This window comes from Eretmochelys imbricata, chromosome 9, assembly GCF_965152235.1.
Source record: "Eretmochelys imbricata isolate rEreImb1 chromosome 9, rEreImb1.hap1, whole genome shotgun sequence".
NCBI classification, from domain to species: domain Eukaryota; kingdom Metazoa; phylum Chordata; order Testudines; family Cheloniidae; genus Eretmochelys; species Eretmochelys imbricata.
Window position 1 is genome coordinate 100,932,586 of NC_135580.1, and position 26,848 is coordinate 100,959,433.

General features: G+C 54.2%; 1 protein-coding gene across 1 annotated transcript; it reads right to left on the bottom strand.

Moving 5' to 3' along the window:
• Positions 1-428: 428 nt before the first annotated feature.
• Positions 429-19,295, bottom strand: LOC144270622 (UAP56-interacting factor-like). Its single transcript, XM_077827226.1, has 9 exons — positions 19,220-19,295; positions 13,885-14,028; positions 7,828-7,967; positions 5,009-5,133; positions 3,480-3,567; positions 2,186-2,229; positions 2,022-2,096; positions 1,138-1,249; positions 429-524 (listed from the first exon to the last, which is right to left on the bottom strand). The coding sequence occupies exons 1-9, from the start codon at positions 19,293-19,295 to the stop codon at positions 429-431; spliced, it is 900 nt and encodes a 299-aa protein (XP_077683352.1).
• Between the last annotated feature and the right edge of the window lie 7,553 nt (positions 19,296-26,848).

The window sequence follows — 26,848 nt, forward strand, 5'->3', positions numbered from 1 at the left end:
AGAGGGCCAGACATCCTCCCCTGCACAGGAGGGAGTCACTGCCACAGGATCACCCCCTGTAGTCCTGGCAGTGGGGACCAGACTTGCTCCCAAAGCTGGTGGGTCCCCCTGCGATGATGGAGAATCACGGCTCCACGGCATTGCAGCTCCCTTAAAGATATGCTACCAGGGCCTCTGTCTGCCCACAGCAGCCCCAGGACTCCCTGGCTGGGGGGCAGTTACGCAGATCTAGGGGTCACTGCCTGGCCAAGACTTTAGCCCTGAAGTTCTTGTTGTCCTGCCCCAGACAGTACCTTGACTCTCTGTGTGTACGCAAGGGTAGGGTGTAATACCAAGGCAGCCAGCAGAAAGGGAATCAATTGTGTTTTATTGGTGGCCCATGATTCACGTTGGGCTGGATCCGCCGTCCCCGGGCCACGCACATGGCATTAGGGCAGCATGACTGTCCGGCCGCTGTCCCTCGCTGCCGTAAAACGCCTCTTGTTCCTGAGGCCGGAGAATCTCTCGTCCAAGGTCAGGCTGGTCTGCAGGGGAAAGGGAGGGCACAGCGTGATTCACACCCCGATCTGCAGGGGGTATGGATTAAAACACGCCAGGAATGGGCTTCTGCAGCCAGCAAGTCAATTAAACTATCCATCCCATGGAGTTGTGCAAGGAGCTTGATAAAATGCATTTGGCTGGAGATCCTCCTCAGTCAGGACAGGAACAAGCAAGGGGCATGTGAGTGCACAGTGTCTAGTAATGCTGTCCTGGCAAGGAACGCGAGTAACTGGGAGGAAAGATAAAGCAGGAGCTTGGAGCTATTCTGGGTCGCTGTGGCCATATGTGTGTGACAGTGTGAAAGCCAGGGCTCTGCGAATAACCAGCGTTTTGATTCAGGGGCCAAACTGGAAAATCCCCAAAAACTATTTCACGTTGAACAAAATGTTTTGTTACCAAGATTTTTTTTTTTTACTTTTTAAAACATAAAATTGAAATAGTAAAATTCAAACAAAATGGGGTTTTGAATCCAAATTGAAACGGATTGTTTTGAAAATCCGAGTGGTCACATGACAACTGTGCCCTGCAGCCGTGCAGCACGGAGCATGGTGTGTCCAGCTGATCTGAGCATTCACACACTTGTGCCATCCGCTCTACCTGATTCGCCATCGCACGGAAGTTGAATCTTAGCGGCACTCCTCGGGGCTGGGCCTTGGCTGTCCTCGGTGGGGGTCTTCTACCTCTGAGGAATGGTCGCTTGCTTCCCGGCCTGTCGAATGTACGGAGCATTTAGTTAGCAAGCAAAGGTCGCCCGTTTTCTCTCTCTCTAGCAGCAGGCAGATGAAAGGGCCACCTGCATCTCCTTAGCCTTTCTGGGGGTATTGTTCACTGCAGCCTTGATGAGCGTGATTGTCAGGGGACAGCTGCCAGTGCAGCTTAACCCCCAGCAGGCACGCAGCGCTGGGGCTAAAGGGAGATGCAGTCTGCGGCATACCCAGGCAGTGGGGCCCAGCCCTCCTCCACTGCTACTCCAGCCCCACGGGTGGGCGTGGGGGTTGCGGGGGGGGAAGGTTGCTAGGTGCTGACTGTGCATTGCCACTGCACGGCCCTAAAGCCCCTCTTCCAGCCGGGGCCTGGAGCAGCATCTCTCTCCATTGTCCCTCTGTGCCACAGTGAATCCATGGCACCCCACTGGGCCAGTGGTGCCTTTCCAGCTCTGGCACGATATCTGCTACTACCAGCCAACGGAGCCGGCCCTTCAGTTCAAACAGAGACGCTGAGATCCAGAGGTCCCAGGTTCGCTCCCCACCGCTCGTCCCACACGCTCTGTCGCTGCAGGTGAAGCCAAGTAATGAATAAATGGGAGGAACCTGCAATCCGCTTTCAGTTATTCCAGGAGCAGACCGAGGTCATATCTTTTTTGAAAATTTTAATCTGAATGATTCACTCAGCTCTAAGGTGCAAAAGGGATTTCAGGGGGACCTTTTCGGTGTCCCAGATCTTAACAGAATGTTAAGCCATACACCGGGCCCTTTACTCACAGACGGATGTGGCTGGCCTGAGGATTAGACACAGAAATGGTTAGAACTGCTCCCGAGCTGGGCTGCAGGTGCCACCTGCCAAGAAAGAGAAACTCAGCCCATTTGGTTGCCGTAGTGATGAATTGGTCACATTTGTGTGTATCTCTCCTAACTCTCCCAATTACCTTCTCGTCCGTGGCCGTTTCCCTTCCGCATGTGGTTCTGTTTGCTGTAAAATAAAATTGTCCCTCAGAGAAATAATTCCCTCTAAAGTAGCTTAAAATAACAATTTTTACACAGACTATCACCACTCTACGGTGAATGGCCCTTTAGAATATCACTAACTACTTACGCCAAACACTCTGTTCCACCCCCTGTTTGCTGTGGTGCTGGGAGCACCCTCCCCAGCCCTGAAGACGAGCTGGGTGTGGCTTGACAGCTTGTCTCTCTCCCCACCGGAAGCTGGTCCAATAACAAATATTACCTCGCCCACCATCTCTCTCTAATATCCTGGGACCAACATGGCTATAGCTACACCGCATATCACCCATAAGTCAGTGAAATTTGGTTTTCACTGTAATGTATGGATTGGTCTGGGCTAATTTTGCTCTGTCCCTTCTGTCATGCAGTCCAAGCAAACCCTACTTTATCGCCTATTCTACTGTTGTTAGCCAGAGGCCAAAGTGGTAAGCTGAGACTGTGTTTGTAATGCAGCATTATCATTTAGTGCTGTGGGCCTGGGTCCTGCACATACTGATGCTCACAAATGTCTGTGGGCTCTTTTTGCACGTGATTGCAGGATCAGGGCCCACGGAGCAATGCCAACAAGCATCTCCGTAAAACTTGGCTTGAACAAATTGTATTAATATTCACTATTGTAAGGGGCACGATTGTCCACAGGCACCGGGCTGATCTCTAGCGGTAGAAGGAGAAGAGTTACAGAGGCCAGAAATGGACGTGATGGTTTAGGGTATGTCCCCGCAGCCTGCATCGCCAGACTCCGGCGAGCCGGGCTCGCAGGGCGCTCTAGCAGGGCAGTGTAGACAGCCCTTTGAAGATGCTAGGCTTCGCAGCCCTCGCCTGAGCTGCAGCTTCAAAGCGCTATCTCCATAGCTGTGTTTAGCATGCGCCCTGCTAACCCAGGTCTGTCGACTCAGCCCACAGCACTGCGCCTCCAGCCTATGCAGACTCACCCTTGGAGGCCAGCACCAGGACAAGTGGACACGTGCAAGACACTCAGAACGGACTGAACAGCATAAGAGCAACTACGGCCCCGATCCTGCATATGCTTACTCGCTTTTGGAATATAGGCCCAGCTGGATTTCAATGGGCGTAGGGGCCTTTGAGGCTCTGGGCCACGCTCTCTGTATAACAACGGCTATTTCTCCCAGCTAATTGCAGAAGCAAGGATTCAAATGGGGGAGGGAGGGAGAAAGGACTATTCACATTAAAATAATTATCAAGCTTGTCAGATCTTACAAGAGCCTGTCGCACACTGACCCCTCTGGTAAAGCTGACTTTGGATTGCCTCTGCTGGAAGGCTGGTCTCCTGTTTAGCGTGAAAGGCCTGCAATTAAAAGAATGCCTTGAGGACGAGCATTGGGAAAGGTCTCATCATCCGTTGACTAGGAAATAATCTAACCGGGTTTGATTTTAAAACACATGAAAAGCAAATCAGGATCTGCCTGCTTCCCAGGGCTGCCCACATTGCTGCGACTGGTAAGACATTCCAACCGCTTCTCGCACAAAGCTGGGAGGAGCCAAAGTCTCTTGTGCCAGCACCGTACCTGGCATAACAGGAGTGATGCCATGGTACGCTGAGCTGGAACCAGGCTCCTGGGCCGCTTCTCGTTACACCGTTATTCTGTTACGAGCGGGTCAACCATTCCATTAGGAGCGGGTCAACCATTCCATTTTATCCCCCTGACCATTTCTGAACAAAATGACAAATTAAAGTCTGGTTTTTCAAAAAGAAAAAAACATCGATTTTCAGTTCTCAGATTTGGGGTTTCTTCCCTGCCCCCTCCTCTCTCTCCATATTTTAATTTGGGGGAAGGGAGTAAAAAAGGAAAAGAGATGGGGGTGGGGGAACAGAAATTAGAAAACCAAAATTTGCCTGTAGAAATGTTTTAAGCATTCAAACACGTCAGTTCAAAACAAAAGTAACATTTTTGTTTTATTTCAAATACTTTCATCAAAAAATCACACTTTGTTGACATCAAGCTGGTTTCATGAAAAATGGACAGAAAAATTCCGACCATCTCCAGCCACAGCGCAGAATCCCACCCCTTGTGCTCCCTTTCCCCATGGCATCATAATGTGTCACTGAACTCAGTCGTGCATAGTGCAGTCCAATCTCCAAGTCATGCTGGCAGAGAAGTAACTGGGGGAAATACTGTGGCCTCTGTTATAGGTCAGACTGATCCAATAGTCCCCTCTAGCCTTAAACTGTCTGAACAGAGCATCAGCCTTCGCTTAGAATTTCCTTGCTTTCCTTATTTTCAGTCCCTTGAGCCGAGATTCAGATCACCTTGCTGGTGTCAGTAGTACCTTACTCCATGAGTCGTCTCACTGGTGGGGCTACTTGTACAGTGAGGTCCGATACAGTGTGAATTAGGCTACTGAACTCTGGCATTTAAGGTTTTAGCACCTTTACTTTATTTTATTTTCAAGTTAAAATTTCTGTTTTTATAAAAGCAAAAGTAACTCCACCTTCCATGTGCACTCAAAGTGCCGGACAAAATGTTTAATACAAGTTGAAACTGTAATGTATTTATTAAAAGTGTCAGAGGAAATGTCTGGTTATTAAACACAAGCATGCAGTAAACTTATTTCTAAGTGATTTTAGCAATATAAAAAGGAATATTTCATAAAGTACAGTGCTCTCCATGGCTGCTGCACCTCGCCAGTCAATGCAGAACAAGAGAGGAGATTTAATAGCACGAGAGAGTTTTACAAATTGACAAGGAAATAATTTCTCGATCAGATCAATATACCAGACTGTTTACCTTCTAGATGGGGCTTCGCCAGTGACTCCTGCTGTTCTGAATCTCTTGGGGCGCTGGGGTAGCCGTCTCTGTGCTTCAGGCTGTCCGCTGTCAGCTTTTGTAAGCACTTCATCATTCTGGTTGCCCTAAAACATAGCAACAGCTCGCTTGCGATCAGCTAGAATTGCTGCGTTGGCTTTCTCAGTAGCCAAAGAAAAGGGTCACAAAATATGACAAAGCAGGGGATTAGTCTCTATCAGAATGCTCGTATGGCTGTCGTTCCTGATCTATCCCCAGTCACACTGCCATGGGGATCAGACAGACTTAAACCTGTTTGTTTGCTGGGGGGTTTTGCTTCCCTTTTGTACATGGTGATACTTGGTCTGCTGTAAAGACTGAGAGTGTCCACGCAGTCTGCATTTCTCATCGCATCATTCAGGATGGGCTTTGTTTGGCAATTTTGAGGGAGATTCATCCTTGGAATTTACTCACTCCCACTGTCCACATGTTAATTTTGCTGGGACTGACTTCTCTCCTATGCAGGGCAGTTGTCGCTGTGTCAGTCCCAGGATATTAGAGAGAAGTGGGTGAGGTAAAATCTGTTATGGGAGCAGCTTCTCTTGGTGAGAGAGGTGAGCTTTTGAGCCACACAGAGCTCTTCTTCAGGTCAGGGAAAGGTGCTCCAAGGGTCACCTTGTCTTTTCTTTCCTATGTGACTTTTGTATTGTTATGAAAGATCCTGATGTGTAAGTGTTTTTTCTTCTTTGATAATTGACTTGGTATGTAATCGATCCCTTCAGCTTATTAAACCCTGAGATGTTTTGTGGTCTTTCCCACTATGGCATGGCTATTTCCTCTGACCTGTGATATTGTAGCAACTTCTTTTCCTCAATCATGTCTTTTTTTAACTGTAATTAACAATTTTTTGACACTATGAATGACCGGGTAGCCTGTTTCAAAGGGAGTGTGCGGGCGCGGCTGTATTCTATTTCATAGGAGAGACAGAAATACCAAAACTTGTTTGTGGAGACACAGGATTGTGCGAAGACAGTATGACCCCAGGTCACAACCCCCCTGAAATCCCACCTCAGTCAATAAACTACTGGTTACTGTTCGCCCATGTGCTGAAATACCTTGCTGGCTCAGAGCCTTAGAATGTGGAAGAACAGACACCTCAGAAGATACCCATTCGGTAAAGTAGGGTTTCCACGTTACTTCTAAATACTGCTACTCACTATACCCCTCCATGTCTGTAGGGCCATATCCATCTCACTGTCACCACCCACTGACCAATACATGTTTCCACAGACTCCTACTCTGTTCATTTCTGTGGAATGAAAGCTACCTTAGAATTATGCTTCCTAGCAACTACTTCCGAATTTCTCTTAATATCCTGCCATAGTCAGTACGTACCTGACTCATTACATGCCCTTTAAACAAATACCAAATTCTATATACCTGCAGATGCAGCACTGCCTTCTCTCGCTCAAAGGAGATTGTCATTATGAGGTATCATTAGTTTTAAAAAATGTATTCAGCTCCTGTGGAGTACTATTTTCAAACCTTCCTAACTCACCCAAATCAAAAGGCAACTCTCCTCCATCAGGACTATCTACATACTAAATTTCAGCTTTCTGTCCCAAACTCTTTTGGTGCTAGAGATGTTCAAAATAAAGTTACAAGAATGATTTTAATGGTAAAAGTGTATTGTCCCCGTATACTCTTGATGCTAAAAATAGCTGAATCACTTTCACTCAGACCTTAAAAACCAACCAAACAAAACCCCGCTCCTGAAGAATTTCAGCCTGACAAAGTGAAAGTCTGAGACAATTACAAGAAACCCAAAAAGGGGAGTTTATCATGGAAGCAGTTGAGCAACCTTAACTAAAGCTGGATTCAGAGTAGCAGCCATGTTAGTCTGTATCCGCAAAAAGAAAAGGAGGACTTGTGGCACCTTAGAGACTAACCAATTTATTTGAGCATAAGCTTTCGTGAGCTACAGCTCACTTCATCGGATGCATGCAGTGGAAAATACAGTGGGATGATTTATATATACAGAGACCATGAAACACTGGGTGTTACCGTACACACTGTAACCAGAGTGATCAGGTAAGGTGAGCTATTACCAGCAAGAGAGAAAAAAAACCTTTTGTAGTGATAATCAAGGTGGGCCCTGCTGGTAATAGCTCACCTTACCTGATCCCTCTGGTTACAGTGTGTACGGTAACACCCATTGTTTCATGATCTCTGTGTGTATATAATGTCTGCTGCAGTTTCCACAGTATGCATCCGATGCAGTGAGCTGTCGCTCAGGAAAGCTCATGCTCAAATAAATGGGTTCGTCTCTCAGGTGCCACAAGGCCTCCTGTTTTTAACAAAAGCTGTCACTAGCACCTCGTAGAATCAAAGGCTATTATCCACGTGCCAATGAGCCACAGAGACCTAATCTTTACAAGCCCACTGAAATCAAGGGAAGTCCTCCCGTTGACCTCAGAGGGCTTTGGATCATGCCTTGTGTGGGCAGAAATGACAGCGTCTCTTCAGCTATTTCCTTGGGAGAGGCCAAAATAAGTAAGGGGCGGTGACATGGACTCTCTGTAAGGAATCCCTGTAAGTCAGGGCTGCTCGTGCACAGCCAAGGGCACAGATCCCGTAAAATACATTGGCAGCATTACAAGTTTCACATCCTATAAGCCTAACTGGACAACAAATAAAATATTCTCTACTTAGATGCTCTTCTCTTAGGCAAGTCAAGCTAAAAACCCCAGGCCCTTCCAGAATGCTGTGACACTGAGGAGCAGCTGTGGATTCCCGCCTCCCCCTCCCCTTCCCCAGCCTACCTCTTGAGCTAAAGCCTGGTGGTTTAAAGGGCTCGCTCCATTTAATGTGGCAGCTACTCTTCTTGGACCAGCCATGGCACTTCTAAATTGTCTTCTATTATACTGCTGCTGTCCAAACCCTCTTCTAAATTGACTGGGTCCTAGGAAGATAAACACCTGTTTTAGTATCCTTCACAATCTTGGCAGGAATTTGAATGGTTCACCAGGTTCGTTCACATGGACCGAAGGGTATCTCTGCTGACAGTGAGCGGGAGCTCGGGGGCACAGCTACTCTGAGTTGGCTTTGTTATAAATTCTTATTTTGAAAGCACCTCTTCTTTCAAAATCTGTCTGGCTGAAACTTAGTGTCAGCCTGGGTGCAACAATTTTAATAACAACAAAATTAAAATGTGTTGGATTTTCTTAGTACAGGGGCTTGAAATGTGTCTTGGAATGGTGGGCTCTGTTTTGCTCAAAACCAAGTGGATTAATTTAAAAAAATGTAAGGGGGGGTTGTCTTTCCAGTGACTCGATTTCAACATTCTAGATTTTAAAGCTGTATCTCATTTGATTTAGGAAAGGTCTGAATGTTAAGATTTAACTGACTTGTAGACAGAAGGCAATTCTGACTTGTAATAAAGACAGTACCCCAGCGAGCCTTCCCATCTGCCGCTGGAGCTCCCATCCCCACATTGCTATGAAATAGCTGTGTGATGCCAATGCCCTCTGGGCACTGACATGCAAATGAGAGCATGCATGTGGGGGATTAACCTGCAAAAGCCTGGGTATGGTCATGAATGCCCAGGTGATGATGCTTCATAAATGTACAGGGTTCTATTCCCTTTTGTAGCTGTATAAATCTTTGCATAAATTCTGCATCTACCTGCTGCTGCTGTTGGTAACAAATGAGCAGTCCACACACACATAGCTTAAAACCCATTTAGCTTTAGTGATATTTTCTTTTCTCAAAGGCTGTTCATGCTTTTGTGCTTTCTGAACTGTAAAGAGAGAGTAAAACAGTCTTAATCTTTCAGGTGAAGTTATGGTGCATTATGGTCTAATTACTATATGTGATAAACTCATGTAGTCAGAATTGTTTGTCTTTTTCAGAGTGGCCATCTCAACAAAATGTATATTCAGACTCATGGAGGTATATAAATTATTGGTCGGGACATAGTTTCAAGAACAAGCATAGTTCATAATGCTTTACAATGCTTAGTATCTCAATGCAGTTAACAAAATACTGCACTCTACAGAACTTCAGTAGTGCAAAATGCAAAGCAGGTTCAGCATATCTACAGCACTGAGTCAATAATTCCTGATGACTTGAGCAGCTAGAGATGCAGTGTTCTTATGAAGCACTGATGTTCCTTTGACACATGGGTCTCACAGGTTACGTCTGCACTGCAGTGTAAGCCCAGGGCTCAAACTCAGGCTCAAGCCTAACCCCCCTTCCGTCTACACACAAATTGCACTAAGCCAAGACCCCACAGAGATGGAGGGTCTGAATCTGACCCAGGGTTCAAGCCCTATGGCTTTGCAGTGTACATACAGCTCCATTGGAGTCTTGTTCTGGGACTCTGCCAAAAGTATCCCACAGGCCGACTTCCTGTGCCCTGGGCAGTCAGGTTTGGTGGACTGTCAAGTTTTCCCATGCTGTACTACCAACAAAGAACTGCAGTAGCCACTTTTTGGGAGGACACGAGGAGTTCTGGGATGGGGTGGTTGGACATAAGCTCACACAATGCAGTGTAGATGCTGGAAGCCCAGGTTGGGACCCAGGGTTCAACAATTTCTAACCTGGGGTTACACATGAGTGTAGATGCTCATTCAATTTGTGAATACCTGGATTTTCCAAGAACAAATCATTGCCAAACCAGATTGATTTCCCTCTTTGACAGGGTAACTGATTTGGTAGCTGGGGACTACATGGTGGACACCATATACCTGGACTTCAGCAAGGCTTTTGACACCGTCCCCCATGACATGTTGATAAATAATCTGGGGAAATGCAGGCTGGAGCAACTACCATTACGTGGATACATTATCTGTTAAACAACCGCAAACAGAGTAACTATTAATGGAATGACGTTGAATTGGAGGGAAGTCTCAAGTGGGGTTCCGTAGGGATCTGTTCTGGGTCCGGTGTTGTTTAACATCAATATTAATGACCTGGATGTAGGTGTAGAGAGCATCCTGATCAAGTCTGCAGATGACACAAAGCTGGGGGGGTTGCCAATACAGTAGGACAATGGAACAGACGCCTTGGGAGGTTGTGGGAGCTTTTTCACTGGAAGTTTTCAAAAAGAGGCTGGATAACCCTCTGTCTTGGATGGTTTAGACACATCTTCCCAGGGGGTTAGACTAGATGACCCTGGCAGTCCCTTCTAACTGTGTGGCTCTATGATTCTAAGCCCTAGGTTAACAAACCCAGGGTCTGCTAACTCGAGGTCTACTAACCCTGGGCTTATATTGCAGTGAAGACAGACCATCCCACAGTGAGTACTGATGAAGGCTTTAGCCCCAGCTGGTGACAAGTGTTGGAAAGTTAGTTGAGGGAATATGGTAGTTCGGAGGGGAAAGAAGGGAAGGGCAGATTTAGGATGCTTAGGTCCTAACAGCGGTGAAGCACTATAGCACAGCTCCAGGAGGGTACTGGCTATTACAAAAGTGCCTCCCCCCCCCCCCCCCAGAAGGGAAAGGCAATGTGTCGGTAGTCGATGGATGTGGTGCCACGAGATGGCGCTCAAGAATATGAAGCATTGTTCATAAGTTTTATAGGCTCAGTAATGTCTTCTGGTTGCAGCGCCCTGCGAATGGCTTTCTTTGAGCTGCTCTGAATACTGGCTATTCCTGTTGGCGCATCTGGGCAGGGAGGAAGAGAAAGGGGATAGAAAGCTGTGGTTTGATGAATCTAGGTAATCTGGGAGGAGCTGGGGGCCTTCCTCCAGGAAATTAGCTTTACAAACTGATTCGCTCTGGAATCGTGTTCAACATCTAAAGGAAGTAGGTGCCGTTCACCCTCTTCTTCCACTGCTCCGGGGAACATTCCCCTCTCGCTCTGGCTGACAGAGGACAACTCATGGCCAGCCCTGGATCTTTCTCTCCTGGAGTCCCAAGCTGTTGCTAATCATTCCCCCCTTCCTGCTCTCCTTGTTCTGCCCCCATGGGGTGTTTCTGTCTTCCCCCTTCTCATTTTTCTTACTCACCGCACCTGGGTTGTTCTTTTTGTCCCTCTCACCCAGCTGCCAGACGCCACCATCACACTCCCCACCCACCACCTTCCCCGCAGGCCGGTGAGCAGGCTAGCATGGCTCTGCATGGGGGGAGAAGAAAGCAGCCTCAATGGTGCATTTCCTTGCCGCTAGGAGGCACTGAGCTCAGCAGAGCCTTTTCAGGGTACAGTAAATCCTGCCTTAGCAACCATCGCTGAAGAGAGACCACCTGTCATCTATGACCAGCGACCACATTTTCTTACTCCCTTGAGAGCTGGGTGCCTGGCCAGCAGCCACCGCTCTCCACTCTGCCTCAGAGCTGGACAGCCAGAGAGTGGTGGCTGCTGGCCGGGCGCCATGGCCAGCAGCAGAGCAGAAGTAAGGGTGCAATACCACTTGTTTGAAGAGAGACCACCTCTTACAAGCGACCACTTTTGCTCTTGGCAGGTTTTACTGTATTTCATTGGTGCAGCAGGAGGGATTAATACTAACAGTAGCCAGGGTCAAAAAACCCTGCTCCTGCTGCCAGTTCACATTGCAAAGCCTCCACGCACGAGTGTCCTGAGCCATAGCTAGTGTAAGTCATCCCTGCTTCACTGGCTTCCACAGAGCTACCTGGATTTACAGCAGCTGAGAGTCTGACCCAGAATACATTGTGAGTATGTTGCTATTTTAAAAGTTGTAGACCCCACCTCTGATGTAGCGGGACAATGTTCATTAAAGCAGATTTTCATAAACTCAGCAGAAGAAGCAGACTTGCTTTGTGCTGACATGGGGAGCTCCAAACTGTGTTTGTGCAGAGCACAGCTATGCTGGCAAAGAGCCTCCTCCACCCCTGCAAGCTGAGCTCTGAGGGGAGCTCCCATGAGAGCAGGCTTGACAGTCCTTCCTGGAGAAGATTTAACACAGAAACTCCAATAATAGGTTGTCATTGAAGACTCTCTGGAGCAATCTTCACCAAGTTTTAGGCCAAATTCCAATACAGGCAATTGAATTTCACCTGTGTAAATCCCTTGCTGCTTTATTCAGAGACTTTGTTCTTCTTCATTCCCTCTCCCTAAAGTGTTGTGTTGCTACTGTCACACTTCAGCCCAGAAATGGCTGCATTTCAGGGGTGACTGAATTGAAGTGAGCCCATTCAATATATAAGGTCAAATTCTTGGCAGTGCTGAGTACCCTAAACTTCCACTGACTTCAACTCCAGGTGAGGCAGTGGGTGCTCTGTAGCTTACAGGAGCAAGTCTTAAATGCAGTTTAATCTGTAAAATGCTGAGGCTTCCAAAAACCACCTTGTAAATTAAGAATAAGGGAATTTTTTTAAAGGAATACCTACACTAAAATCATGAGACTGTATCCCTATTTTCACCACTTTTACAAAACTATGATACATTTTGTACAAAGTATGCCTTGTGAGGCATCATTTGAAAACTCATAATTTGCTGATCATTATTGTCCTGGTAAGATATTAGTTTGCATTTTACCTTTTATTTCTTTGTAACCAATTCTGACTTTTATACCTCATTCCTTGTAATCACTTAAAATCTATCTTTCTGTAGTTGTTAAACTTGTTTTATTGTTTTATATAAACCAGTGGATGTTTGAATTGTGGTATTTGAAAACCTCCATTTGAGACAACAGGGTGTGTGCATTTCATTTTCTATTAATGAAACAATGGACTTTCTATGAGCTGGTACTGCACAGAAGGAAAGAGCTGGGCAGTACAAGATACAAATTTCTGGGGACAAGTCTGGAACTGGGAGTTTGCTGGTGTTACTCTGCAATATAATTCAGGAGTGGCTGACTAGAAGCTCTCCTATAATTCATCTGGGAGTGATACACATGCTAGAGGCTGTGTGTGAACAGACAAAGAATGGTAGTTCTCACAGCAAAGCAGAGTAAAAGACACCCCAGGCTGGAGAATTGAGGGGCCCCAGCTGTTCAGCAGTCCAGATTGTACCCTGGGAACTGTCACAAACATCTTTACTTTGACTTATTTACCCCTGAGTTCACTATTGTCAATGGCCGAACAATGGTGGTTCAGGGTACAAGACCATCAAAATCCTAAATAATGTTTTGCCCAATTTGCTAGGGTAAAATAAGAGTAACTTCTTCTGAACCTTAGCAAATTCAGTGATGCTCATTGCCTTTCTCTTGGTACATTCTCATTCAGCACAAACACAAACAGGATCTATGCTCAGTACTCATACTGCACTGCAGATCGTTTGCACTGAGAAGAGAAATATTTAAGATCGAGCAGAATAAACCTCAGCAAACTTGTTTAACAGCAGTAAAAAACAGACGGAAAAATTCTAAGATGCACAAAAGAAGTCACTTGAGCTTTGTGGCTAAAAACTAGTAGAGCCGATGTAGATTATTGTGTGGTCACACTTTATGATTCAAAGCACGTCCTAAAAATAATGGATTCAACCACAATGACAAATTAACTCCAATAACCGAGTCAGAGGGTGACCTAAGGGGTAATTTTCTGGGTGTGTTCTGGGAAAAGGGGGGATTAGGAAGAGTATAATTAAAATATGCAAAATTCAAAAGGGAAGAGTTGATATTAAGTCATTTTGAATTAGTAATTCATGAGGAAGGAAGGAGGGGGAGAAAGGCATGAATTTATGCTTTGAAAGAACCTAGATAGTCAATTGTTACAGACAAATTCCCTTTTGCTAAGCTCCCAAGAGCAAAAGTAGGTATTACAACCACGCAGGATTAGAGAAGCAAAGGTTTGGGATGATATCGCTTGGTATGCAAATGTACTCTCGAAAGAGGAAAGTCAGTGTGGCTGGCTTCACAGGCATCCTTCCATCCTAAACATCTCCTTAGTTCCTATGGCTGCACTTCAGCATTTACATACCTTGCAGGTTTCGTTGCATCCAGGTACGGAACCTAGGTCTCCCGTTTCCATATGCTGAATTCCTGTTCTTGACTTGCTGCCTTCGTTTGTCCCCTACTAACTTTGCGCCTGTTTGTCCTTTCCTGTGGCGCTTTATGATGTCATCTGGATTGGAAAACACAAAGGAAAAAAAACAGAGAAAACGGCCATTTCAAGTCATGCTGGTACAACCATTAATGAATTAATTGTCCTGACAACTCCACATTTTACAAATAGAAAAACCAAGGCACAGCAATGATAAAGGCCTGAAAGTGGGGTGATAAATGAGGGGTCACACTCATTAGGGGTCTGAGTTCATTTAAGCTGACATCAATAAAGGTGTATAGCCCTGACAGTGTTCCCAACTCTCAGGGATCTATCATGCATCTTGTGATTTTTTTTCATAAAGCCGCAGCTCCAGGAGTCATGAGATTACGTGAGAATCTCTGTTTCCATTTAAAAAATACAAGTAAATTTCTAGCCCTGCTGGTTGCAAGGAAAAACTTTGAAATTGTGAATGCTTCGAAAGTTCAGAAACCAGCAGGCAAATAAAAACAACTCACACGGTATTATTACTATTATATTTTAAAGTCTCATTACTTTTCAGACAATCTCCTGATTTTCAGTGACCTGACTCAGGACTTTTGAATCCCTGGGGTTGGTGACACTTCTCCAGGTGTCTGGAACATGCACTAAAACTGTTGGATGGGGGCCCAGGATCTGAAAAAGAACGGTCTGATCAAGCCGGTATCATCCTGTAGCACTGAGAGAAAAGCAGATGAGCACAGAGTGGGGAAATGCCTGCGTTTCATGGCCGGGCGGCACGCTCTCTCTAACAGATCCCTCTTCTGTCCTCCTAGCTGTTATGTCTCATGTTGAACAGAGGGATTCCGTTTCCATGTTTGCTCCATGGCCAGCAGCGGCAGCTAGGTATTTTGGGACTCGCCCACTGCCTCTACAGGGAAAGGAGAGCAATCTGCTGGCTCTTCTCCTGCTCTATAACGGGTTAGTGACTGGGACAGCGCCACCTGTCAGCTCTGAGTCATCCTCAACTCTGCCTCACCACAAATGGGAAGAAAGGGGTTTAAAATACAAACAAAAAGGAACCAGGCAATACTGCTAATGTCCCAGATCGCCACACAGCAAAGGCAACCAGGCAATACTGCCAATGTCCCAGAACTCCACAGAACACCTGCTGCAGGGCCTATAATTAGCTCTAAACAGATCAGGGGCTTTTAACTGTTTGTTCAGTGGAGAAAGAGATCCTGGGTCACAGTGTTGACAGCATGAGACCATGCTGTTGTTCATGTCGTCTTCTGCTGGACTCTGTTGCCAAATTAGTGGTCCTGAGCCTGTACAGTGCCACCCATTCATATGGCTGCAGTTAACTTTTCCTCTCCTCACAGCTGGGTTGTGATTAAACCCTTATACATTTAAACCTAAATTAGTGGCATTACGGCAGCAGGAAGGAGAAGATATCTCTCTCCCGCTCGCTCGCTCTCTCTTCACCACGGTCTTACTCCAGTTTTTTGCTGGTTCAGCTCCAGTCAGGCACCTGTATTTCTGTTAGTTGCAGGCTTCCTTCAACACATACCTGTGCCTATAGACCACTGTGATAGGACATGCTTTAGAAACACTTAAACTAGACAAAAGCAGCTGTGCACCTTAGGATGGAACATGGTGTTGCTACTCTGAGAGGCTGCAGAAAGAGCTCCTGCCTCATGTGGGTTACTTAGGACGTGCCTGGGAGCTTTGCACAGTTTTGGAAGCTAGCATCCATCTTTTGCAAACTTCTTACGCTCTCTACAAGGCAGCATGTGGCCTCTGGATCACTTTATGCATGCTTTAACTGCTTTTAGCTAAACAATTCTCCTAAGAAACCCTCCCCAGTTAGCCAAAGGCTCCAGTTCTCAACAAGGTGGGTTAAAATAAATCTAGGCTTTGTAACCCAAAGGGTTCTGAAGTCTGGTGCACCAAAATAAATAAATTAATTAAAATGAGGAAGAGGTTCAAGAAATGAAAAGTACCTTTAAAATCTCATAGTTCCAAAACTCATTCAATGTGCCTCAAACTTTCTAGAAAAATTCCAACCTGTCATCAGATAAAGTATATGGAATTCCAGACAGATTGTTTCAGTTTTCACTGAATTAGTGAGGGAAGGGCTGTCAAAATCAGGCTTATAATGGAACACTCACTTCCCCCCTTCTTATGCAGAGACTGGTAGAAGGTGGGGTTTTTTTTTGGAGGTGGCTGTATGCCAGGAGATTTCCTAGAGCCATTATTGTGGGTACAAATCACTCCTCAAGTGCTTGTCATTTGTCAATCTCTATCAAAAATACCAAGAACCAAAGGAATACAAGACCCAGAGTAAGTGAACAATGTCAGGTATGAGTGAGACTAGACTCCCTGCCTGCTTTTGTGATTTTGCTACCCTGCCTGCCAGGAGCCGAGCCTATGGGGTGGTCTCAGTGTTAATGTGCTTTAATGGTCTCACTGAAGTGTGCCAGTGAGGCATGTGCTTCTTGGAGCACAGACATCTTTGACATGCGTTACTAGCTGAGTCCCTGCTTGCTCCTGGTGGAAGAGGGAACGGGGAGCTGATGCTGGGCTCAGAGGACTGATGGAAATCGCTCTCCCTTTGCTGTAAGTGAAAAATACTCAGTTGTTTGCTTGACCACCTTTCCATGTTAAAAAGAAATAGGTATAGCAACAGTTACCTTGGGGCTGTCTGGGACCTGGCTTTATTGTCGTAAGTAAATACTGTAGAGAAGAGACAGCAATGATGAAAAATAATTTTCTGCTGTGGGACTGTGCATAGGAACTCTTAAAGTCTTGGGCATATAATATCCGCACCCACAGTGGAGTGGGACAGATCTTTGGTTGGTGTCAGAGCAGAAATATCTAACTCGATGTGTGAGTGGGACGATCCAGTGGAGGACTCCCTCCCCCCACTCCCTTCTTCCTTTGCAGTATAAACTCTTATCACAGAGGCCTTCAGCAGTGGGATTAGTAGCTATGAACCTGCTTCTGATCTCCCTTTTATACCCACTTTACATCACTGTATCTCCTTTAACTTAAGTAGAGTTACTCCTGATTGACAGTGGTGTAAGTCAGCCCTATGTAGCTGAAAATGAAGAGCCAAAGACCTGATTTTGATGCTGAAAGCGTCTCCTTAGAGCTGCGGCCCCTACATTGCCAAATTAACCTTCCCCTTGAGGTAGGTGTACTTTGCAGGGATCACAAATAGAAATGGATCATAAAGGTTCTGCTAAAAGTGAGCCTCCAAACCTGCCACTGAGCACCACCTTCCGTGGGAGCTCAGTAAGGAGGGGACAACCACACCTCAGAGGACTCAGTGCTAGGGTCACTAAATGTAACCAAAAACAAATAGTGAAATTAGGGGCCAGATCCTCGGAGGCTGTAAATCAGCAAAGCTCCATTGAAGTCAGTCAGCTACATCAATTCACACGAAGCCAAGGATCTGGCTCTGGGTTTTCTGTGAAAAAAATATAACTTTCTGTTGTTCTGCTCCAGAATTTCTACTGTATCTGGATAGAAATGGTCCAGTGCATCTGTGAAAAGTATGAAGCTAACCCACCAATTAAAGCCTGGCAAAGTTTGTTCATAGAATGAAAATGTCAGTGTAATAACCCTCCAGGAGCTCTATCCCAAACCTTGTGACTTAATAAAAGGACAGTTGTTTATGCCCAGATCAACATATTCACTGCCAGAAAACTGACTGGCCTAATGAGTGAGCTGCTACAAATAGTCTCAGCACTAAGTGACCACAGGCCCTGGCTCACGTTTTCATTTCGGCCGAGGGTCCATTTATCAGTCTCCCTCCAATGTGCTGGGTTTGAAACGTTCAGCTCTGAAGTTAGGTTGTGTCTCACCAGCGTTCAGAGTCCGTTTTTTAAACTATGATTTTTTTTCACCTGATCTTTTTTCTGTCCTTTAAAACACACATGGTACACTTATTACATCCATACATTCTCTTGGAATGTCACCTTGATCTTTATATTTTATGCTGCAAGTTCTGTGTGCCTGACAGCCTGCTGTCCTTCTGTATAATCTACGGGGGCCTATGTCATATAACAGAAACCTCAAAATACAGGGGGGAAACCTGACAAAACTGCTATTCTGATGTTACTATTCCTTGGTAAGGGTCTACTCAGCTCCCATTAATATCCATGGCAGTTGACTAGGCCCCTAACATTCCTAGATTCTGCTGCAACTGGGAACTAAGTTTATTTATAAATAAAGGCCGAATTTTTTCAAAGAGACATGACAGACTTGGGCATCTAATCCACCTCATCCAGTCAAAGTGCACTGGGTCATTTCCTTTTTCTTGTTTTCTTTTAGTCCAGCACAACAGAAAAAGGTCAGCATTTTCCCTGCTGTGGTATTTGGCTTTTCACCATGTTCACAATATTCCTCCTCCTTAGAACAGAAGCATCCCAAATATCCCAGCAAAGGCCACATGGCCATTTTTTAAATGTCATTCCCTATGAACCTGATCGCTGCAAAGACCCGGAAGGAAACTGCTTGCCCAGGCTGAGCCGAACCCGGGTCCTGCTCCACCTGTGCCGAGCGTGTGGGAAAAGCAGCACCCCACTCAACACCACTTTCTTTTCTCGGTGTTTGTTTGTGTCTACCCAGACTCCGACTGCCTGCGGAGCCCGGGCCGGGCCCTCGCCTCAGTGACCCCGGATTTCAGGGTGGCAGCTGCGGCTCCCTGGCCCGTAAGCCCCGTTTGAGTCCTTCCGCACACAGGCAGTGTTTACAGGCAGCAAGGAAAGGCTCCAATCGGGTCTTGCCTCCCCCCAGGATTTCTGCCCCCTTTGCAGAGGGGGCCGGGGGAGCGCGCAGCCGGGGGCGGGATGATTGCATGGCCATGGCCTTGTGCGGAGGGCGGCCCCCAGCCCCCGCTGCTGCCCTGGGCGTGCTGCCGGGCGCGGGGAATCCCCGGTCACCCCCAGCTCCGGCGGCCAGGGCAGGCTGCCGCGGCCAGGAGCTCTGGGACCCCAGCCGGGGCGCGCCCTGGGGTAGCTCCGCCAGCCGGCCCAGGAGTTCACCCAGCGGGGCAGGGCGCCGGCCCAGCCTGCAGCTCCGAGCCAAGCCCGGAGGGGCCCCTGGCAGGGCTGCGGCAAACGCCAGCGCAAGGGGCTGAGCCCCGCGCAGATCCCCGCGCCGCCCGCTGCTGCCCCGGCCCCGGCGGCGCCCGGCGCCCGGTGCGCTCTGCCTCGCCAAGCGCTCCAGGCTGCGCGCCCGGGGGAGCCCTGGCAGGGCGCTCGGCGGGACAGGGTCCGGCACCTACCCAGGGACATGTCAATCTCCTCCGCGCCCCGCTCCGGCCCCGCGCCGGCTCCTGGCTCCGGCCACGCCGGCTCCATGGGACTGCTGCGGATCCAGCGCTGGGAGCGGAGTGGCGGTGCCCAGCCTGGCCGGTGCCCCGGGCGCGCTGCCCAGCTGCCCGCCCCCGCCCGCCCGGCTCCGCGCCGAGCTCCTCTGTGCGCCTGCCTGGAATGTGCCGGGCCGGAGAGAGCCAGCGGGCCAGCAGCACCCACCCCCGGCACCCTCCCCACCCCCAGCCAGCCAGCACCCACCCCGGGCACCCTCCCCAGCCCCCAGGCAGCCAGCTCCCGCCCCGGGCACCCTCCCCAGCCCCAGCCAGCCAGCTCCCGCCCCGGGCACCCTCCCCAGCCAGCCAGCTCCCGCCCCGGGCACCCTCCCCAGCCCCCAGCCAGCCAGCACCCACCCCGGGCACCCTCCCCACCCCCAGCCAGTCAGCTCCCGCCCGGGCACCCTCCCCACCCCCAGCCAGCCAGCTCCCGCCCGGGCACCCTCCCCACCCCCAGCCAGTCAGCTCCCGCCCGGGCACCCTCCCCACCCCCAGCCAGCCAGCACCCACCCCGGGCACCCTCCCCAGCCCCCAGGCAGCCAGCTCCCGCCCCGGGCACCCTCCCCAGCCCCAGCCAGCCAGCTCCCGCCCGGGCACCCTCCCCACCCCCAGCCAGCCAGCTCCCGCCCCGGGCACCCTCCCCACCCCCAGCCAGTCAGCTCCCGCCCCGGGCACCCTCCCCAGCCCCCAGGCAGCCAGCACCCGCCCCGGGCACCCTCCCCAGCCAGCCAGCTCCCGCCCGGGCACCCTCCCCACCCCCAGCCAGCAGCACCCACCCCGGGCACCCTCCCCACCCCCAGCCAGCCAGCTCCCGCCCGGGCACCCTCCCCACCCCCAGCCAGTCACCTCCCGCCTGGGCACCCTCCCCACCCCCAGCCAGCCAGCACCCGCCCCGGGCACCCTCCCCACCCCCAGCCAGCCAGCTCCCGCCCCGGCACCCTCCCCAGCCCCAGCCAGCCAGCTCCCGCCCCGGGCACCCTCCCCAGCCCCAGCCAGCCAGCACCCGCCCCGGGCACCCTCCCCAGCCCCAGCCAGCCAGCACCCGCCCCGGGCACCCTCCCCACCCCCAGCCAGCCAGCTCCCGCCCCGGCACCCTCCCCACCCCCAGCCAGCCAGCTCCCGCCCCGGGCACCCTCCCCAGCCCCCAGCCAGCCAGCACCCGCCCCGGGCACCCTCCCCAGCCCCCAGGCAGCCAGCACCCGCCCCGAGCACCCTCCCCACCCCCAGCCAGCCAGCTCCCGCCCGGGCACCCTCCCCACCCCCAGCCAGCCAGCTCCCGCCCGGGCACCCTCCCCACCCCCAGCCAGTCAGCTCCCGCCCCGGGCACCCTCCCCACCCCCAGCCAGCAGCACCCACCCCCGGCACCCTCCCCACCCCCAGCCAGCCAGCTCCCGCCCCGGGCACCCTCCCCAGCCCCCAGCCAGCCAGCACCCACCCCGGGCACCCTCCCCAGCCCCCAGCCAGCCAGCACCCGCCCCGGGCACCCTCCCCACCCCCAGCCAGCCAGCACCCAGCCCCGGCACCCTCCCCACCCCCAGCCAGCCAGCTCCCGCCCGGGCACCCTCCCCACCCCCAGCCAGCCAGCTCCCGCCCGGGCACCCTCCCCACCCCCAGCCAGCCAGCTCCCGCCCGGGCACCCTCCCCAACCCCCAGCCAGTCAGCTCCCGCCCGGGCACCCTCCCCAACCCCCAGCCAGCCAGCACCCGCCCCGGGCACCCTCCCCAACCCCCAGCCAGCCAGCTCCCGCCCGGGCACCCTCCCCACCCCCAGCCAGCCAGCACCCGCCCCGGGCACCCTCCCCACCCCCAGCCAGCCAGCACCCGCCCCGGGCACCCTCCCCACCCCCAGCCAGCCAGCACCCGCCCCGGGCACCCTCCCCACCCCCAGCCAGCCAGCACCCGCCCCGGGCACCCTCCCCAACCCCCAGCCAGCCAGCTCCCGCCCCAGGCACCCTCCCCAGCCCCAGCCAGCCAGCTCCCGCCCCGGGCACCCTCCCCAGCCCCCAGGCAGCCAGCTCCCGCCCGGGCACCCTCCCCAGCCCCCAGCCAGCCAGCACCCGCCCCGGGCACCCTCCCCACCCCCAGCCAGCCAGCACCCGCCCCGGGTACCCTCCCCAGCCCCCAGCCAGCCAGCTCCCGCCCCGGGCACCCTCCCCACCCCCAGCCAGCCAGCACCCGCCCCGGGCACCCTCCCCAACCCCCAGCCAGCCAGCTCCCGCCCGGGCACCCTCCCCAACCCCCAGCCAGCCAGCACCCGCCCCGGGCACCCTCCCCAGCCCCCAGGCAGCCAGCTCCCGCCCGGGCACCCTCCCCACCCCCAGCCAGCCAGCTCCCGCCCCAGGCACCCTCCCCAGCCCCAGCCAGCCAGCTCCCGCCCCGGGCACCCTCCCCAGCCCCCAGGCAGCCAGCTCCCGCCCGGGCACCCTCCCCAGCCCCCAGCCAGCCAGCACCCGCCCCGGGCACCCTCCCCACCCCCAGCCAGCCAGCACCCGCCCCGGGTACCCTCCCCAGCCCCCAGCCAGCCAGCTCCCGCCCCGGGCACCCTCCCCACCCCCAGGCAGCCAGCACCCGCCCCGGGCACCCTCCCCAGCCCCCAGGCAGCCAGCTCCCGCCCGGGCACCCTCCCCACCCCCAGCCAGCCAGCTCCCGCCCCGGGCACCCTCCCCACCCCCAGCCAGCCAGCTCCCGCCCCGGGCACCCTCCCCAGCCATCAGCCAGCCAGCTCCCGCCCCGGGCACCCTCCCCAGCCATCAGCCAGCCAGCTCCCGCCCGGGCACCCTCCCCAGCCCCCAGCCAGCCAGCACCCGCCCCGGGCACCCTCCCCACCCCCAGCCAGCCAGCACCCGCCCCGGGCACCCTCCCCAGCCCCCAGCCAGCCAGCACCCGCCCCGGGCACCCTCCCCAGCCCCCAGCCAGCCAGCACCCGCCCCGGGCACCCTCCCCAGCCCCCAGCCAGCCAGCACCCGCCCCGGGCACCCTCCCCACCCCCAGCCAGCCAGCTCCCGCCCGGGCACCCACCCCAGCCCCCAGCCAGCCAGCTCCCGCACGGGCACCCTCCCCAGCCCCCAGCCAGCCAGCTCCCGCCCGGGCACCCTCCCCAGCCCCCAGCCAGCCAGCACCCGCCCCGGGCACCCTCCCCACCCCCAGCCAGTCAGCTCCCGCCCCGGGCACCCTCCCCACCCCCAGCCAGCCAGCACCCGCCCCGGGCACCCTCCCCAGACCCCAGCCAGCCAGCACCCACCCCGGGCACCCTCCCCAGCCCCCAGCCAGCCAGCACCCGCCCCGGGCACCCTCCCCACCCCAGCCAGCCAGCTCCCGCCCGGGCACCCACCCCAGCCCCCAGCCAGCAGCACCCACCCCCGGCACCCTCCCCACCCCCAGCCAGCCAGCTCCCGCCCCGGGCACCCTCCCCAGCCCCCAGCCAGCCAGCACCCACCCCGGGCACCCTCCCCAGCCCCCAGCCAGCCAGCACCCGCCCCGGGCACCCTCCCCAGCCCCAGCCAGCCAGCACCCGCCCCGGGCACCCTCCCCAGCCCCCAGGCAGCCAGCACCCGCCCCGGGCACCCTCCCCACCCCCAGCCAGCCAGCTCCCGCCCCGGGCACCCTCCCCAGCCCCCAGGCAGCCAGTACCCGCCCCGGGAACCCTCCCCAGCCCCAGCCAGCCAGCACCCACCCCGGGCACCCTCCCCAGCCCCCAGCCAGCCAGCACCCGCCCCGGGCACCCTCCCCACCCCCAGCCAGCCAGCACCCGCCCCGGGCACCCTCCCCACCCCCAGCCAGCCAGCACCCGCCCCGGGCACCCTCCCCAGCCCCCAGGCAGCCAGCACCCGCCCCGGGCACCCTCCCCACCCCCAGCCAGCCAGCTCCCGCCCCGGGCACCCTCCCCAGCCCCCAGGCAGCCAGCACCCGCCCCGGGCACCCTCCCCAGCCCCAGCCAGCCAGCACCCGCCCCGGGCACCCTCCCCAGCCCCCAGGCAGCCAGCACCCGCCCCGGGCACCCTCCCCACCCCCAGCCAGCCAGCTCCCGCCCCGGGCACCCTCCCCAGCCCCCAGGCAGCCAGCACCCGCCCCGGGCACCCTCCCCAGCCCCCAGGCAGCCAGCACCCGCCCCGGGCACCCTCCCCAGCCCCCAGGCAGCCAGTACCTGCCCCGGGCACCCTCCCCAGCCCCAGCCAGCCAGCTCCCGCCCCGGGCACCCTCCCCAGCCCCCAGCCAGCCAGCTCCCGCCCCGGGCGCCCTCCCCAGCCCCCAGCCAGCCAGCTCCCGCCCCGGGCGCCCTCCCCAGCCCCCAGCCAGCCAGCTCCCGCCCCGGGCGCCCTCCCCAGCCCCCAGCCAGCCAGCTCCCGCCCCGGGCGCCCTCCCCAGCCCCCAGGCAGCCAGCACCCGCCCCGGGCACCCTCCCCAGCCCCAGCCAGCCAGCACCCGCCCCGGGCACCCTCCCCAGCCCCCAGGCAGCCAGCACCCGCCCCGGGCACCCTCCCCAGCCCCCAGCCAGCCAGCACCCGCCCCGGGCACCCTCCCCAGCCCCCAGGCAGCCAGCTCCCGCCCGGGCACCCTCCCCAGCCCCCAGGCAGCCAGCTCCCGCCCCGGGCACCCTCCCCAGCCCCCAGGCAGCCAGCACCCGCCCCGGGCACCCTCCCCAGCCCCAGGCAGCCAGCACCCGCCCCGGGCACCCTCCCCAGCCCCCAGGCAGCCAGCATCCGCCCCGGGCACCCTCCCCAGCCCCCAGGCAGCCAGTACCTGCCCCGGGCACCCTCCCCAGCCCCAGGCAGCTCCCGCCCCGGGCACCCTCCCCAGCCCCAGGCAGCTCCCGCCCCGGGCACCCTCCCCAGCCCCCAGCCAGCCAGCTCCCGCCCCAGGCACCCTCCCCACCCCCAGGCAGCTCCCGCCCTGGGCACCCTCCCCACCCCCAGCCAGCACCCGCCCCAGACACCTGCATCAGCACCCAGCAGGCACCTGCCCTGGGGACCCTCCCCCAGTGCCAAGCCAGCACCCACCCCCGGCACCCTCCCCACCCCCAGGCAGCTCCCGCCCCGGGCACCATCTCCAGCCAGCACCCGCCCCGGGCACTCTCTCCAGCCCCAGGCAGCACCCGCCCTGGGCACCCTCCCCAGCCCCAGGCAGCTCCCATCCTGGGCACGCTCCCCAGCCAGCCAGTACCTGCCCTGGGCACCCACCCCAGCCCCCAGCCAGCCAGCTCACACCCCAGGCACCCTCCCCAGCACCAGGTAGCTCACGCCCCAGGCACCTTCCCCAGCCCCTAGCCAGCCAGCTCACGCCCCGGGTACCCTCCCCAGCCAGCCAGCACCTGCCCCAGGCACCCTCCCCAGCCCCCAGCCAACATCTATCCCAGACACCTGCATCAGCACCCAGCCAGCACCTGCCCTGGGCACCCTCCCCCAGTGCTGAGCCAGCCCCCACCCCAGGCATCTTCCCCAGCTCCCAGCTAGCCAGCTCCCATCCCGGGCACCCTCCCCAGCCCTCAGCCAGCCAGTTCCCACCCCAGGCACCCTCCCCAGCCCTCAGCCAGCCAGTTCCCACCCCGGGCACCCTCCCCATCCTCAGCCAGCACCAGTCCTAGGCACCCTCCCCAGCACCCAGGCAACATCCACCCCAGGCACCCTCCCCAGCCAGCCAGCACCCACCCCGGGCACCCTCCCCAACCCCCAGCTAGCACCTACCCCAGGCACCCTCCCCAGGCCCCACCCAACATCCACCCTGGGCACCCGCATCAGCACCCAGCCAGCACCTGCCCCAGGCAGCCTCCCCAGCCAGCACCCGTTCTGGGCACCCTCCCCCAGTGCCCAGGCAGCCAGCTCCCACCCTGGGCACCCTCCCCAGCACCCAGCCAACATCCACCCCAGGCACCCTCCCTAGCACCTAGGCAGCACCCACTCTGGGCACCCTCTCCCAGCACATATGTGCCCCAAACACCGTTCACCCCCCCAGGCACCCTTCTCCAGCACCAATCCAGCCTGCACCCTCTCACCTTGGGCACCCACACCCAGTTAGCCAGCACTCTCTATCCCACTCCTGCCACCCTCTGTTAGCACCCAGCCAGCCAGCACCCACCCCATCCTAGGCACCCTTCCCCCAGCAGCGAGCCAGCCAGCACGCCATCCTGCTCCAAGCACTGTTCCCCGGCACCCAGGTAGCCAGTATTTGTCCCACCCCGGGCACCCTCCCCTCAGCACCCACCTAGCCAGCACTGCACCCCACCTCACCTTGCCTCATGCACCCTCCCTCAAGCACCCTCCCCCTATCCCTCCCAGAAGGAGAGTTTTGTTTAAAATACTTTAGAGTGTGGAAAGTTACTGAGGGAGGGGGCTGCATGGCCCCCGGCTCATGCCTTGAGAGGGTGCCCTGGAAGTGGTGTCCCCACAAGGCCAAAAAAACCTGCCCTTTAAACATAGGGTATTTTCAGTTTGTGTTTAGATTGTAAACTCTCCAAGGTAGGAATTTGTTGCTGCTCTGTGTTGGTACAGTTCCTGGCACAATGGGGCTCCATGCTGGGTTGGTCTCTAGGGACTATTGTAATACAAATAATAATGTGGCCTATTAAGTGCCTTCTCCTGATAGTGACCCTTCAGCCCACAAATGGTCCTGCCCAAAAGCAGCTGATGTTGCTGGTTCTACTTGGGAAGTGGTTTCAGATTAGGGCTTAAACTGGAGTTACTCAGGAATATTTTCTTATTATTTCTGAATAATTCCCTGTGTGGGCATTGATACTATGGACAAATAGTGTCCACACAGTTATTCCAAATAGCTGTTGTGCTCTAAATTCAAACCCTACCTTAATCTGAATTTCAAGTGTAGACAAACCATTAAAGAAGTACAAAGCATTCAGCACCCTTTGGATCTTGCTGGCAGGGAACAAAGATGCTTTAAAATTGAGTTGTGTTTCAGATCATGTTTGACAAATTAAATCATGTTTAGACAATAGTTTAACAAAATTAAAATTGTTTCCTTGTGGCCAGCTAGTACTATGGGACCAGATAATACCATTTTAAGGTGCTGTTTTGTGATGCATCTGACGCCAAGGGGTGTTTCATATCTCTTTAGCTAATTTGAGTTTGCTGACTCAGTTTCCACAAGCACCTCTTTTCATCACCTAGACAAAACCTGTGTCACAGACTCCTTCTTCCCTAGTTCATCTGTTAGGGACCTTGATGGTCTGATGAAAGATAAATTAAAAACAGATGGATGCTTCCTTATAAATCCCACCGTGTTCCCACTCCTCCCCAAAAAAATTAGCAGTAAACTGCAGAGCATAATTACTATGGACTTGTTTGTTGCTGAGTTTCCTGTCTATCCCTTGCTAGGTCTCCCTTTAAAGCACAATCTCTGGCCCCAGTGATTAAGATCCAGACCCAAATCTTAGCATCCCGAAGTGATTGCTAGTGCAAGTCAGATTCTTCAGTGGACGTTTCTCTTTCTATACAAGAGAACAGGTCAATCATGGGAATGTCCGTCGCCCACTCTCTGAATGCAGAATGTCCTGCCAAACTATCTTCCTCTGCTTTCAATGCCTTATGGAGAACCAAAC

What these genes read in the sequence shown, in the direction of transcription:
- LOC144270622 (XM_077827226.1), bottom strand. Translation starts at nt 19,295, where the DNA reads ATGGAGCCGGCGTGGCCGGAGCCAGGAGCCGGCGCGGGGCCGGAGCGG. An exon ending in GATGCAACGAAACCTGCAAG is followed by an intron (nt 7,968 to 13,884) that starts GTATGTAAATGC and finishes TTATCTTCCTAG; the next exon opens with GACCCAGTCAATTTAGAAGA. An exon ending in ACCAGGCTTTAGCTCAAGAG is followed by an intron (nt 5,134 to 7,827) that starts GTAGGCTGGGGA and finishes GCTATGTTTTAG; the next exon opens with GGCAACCAGAATGATGAAGT.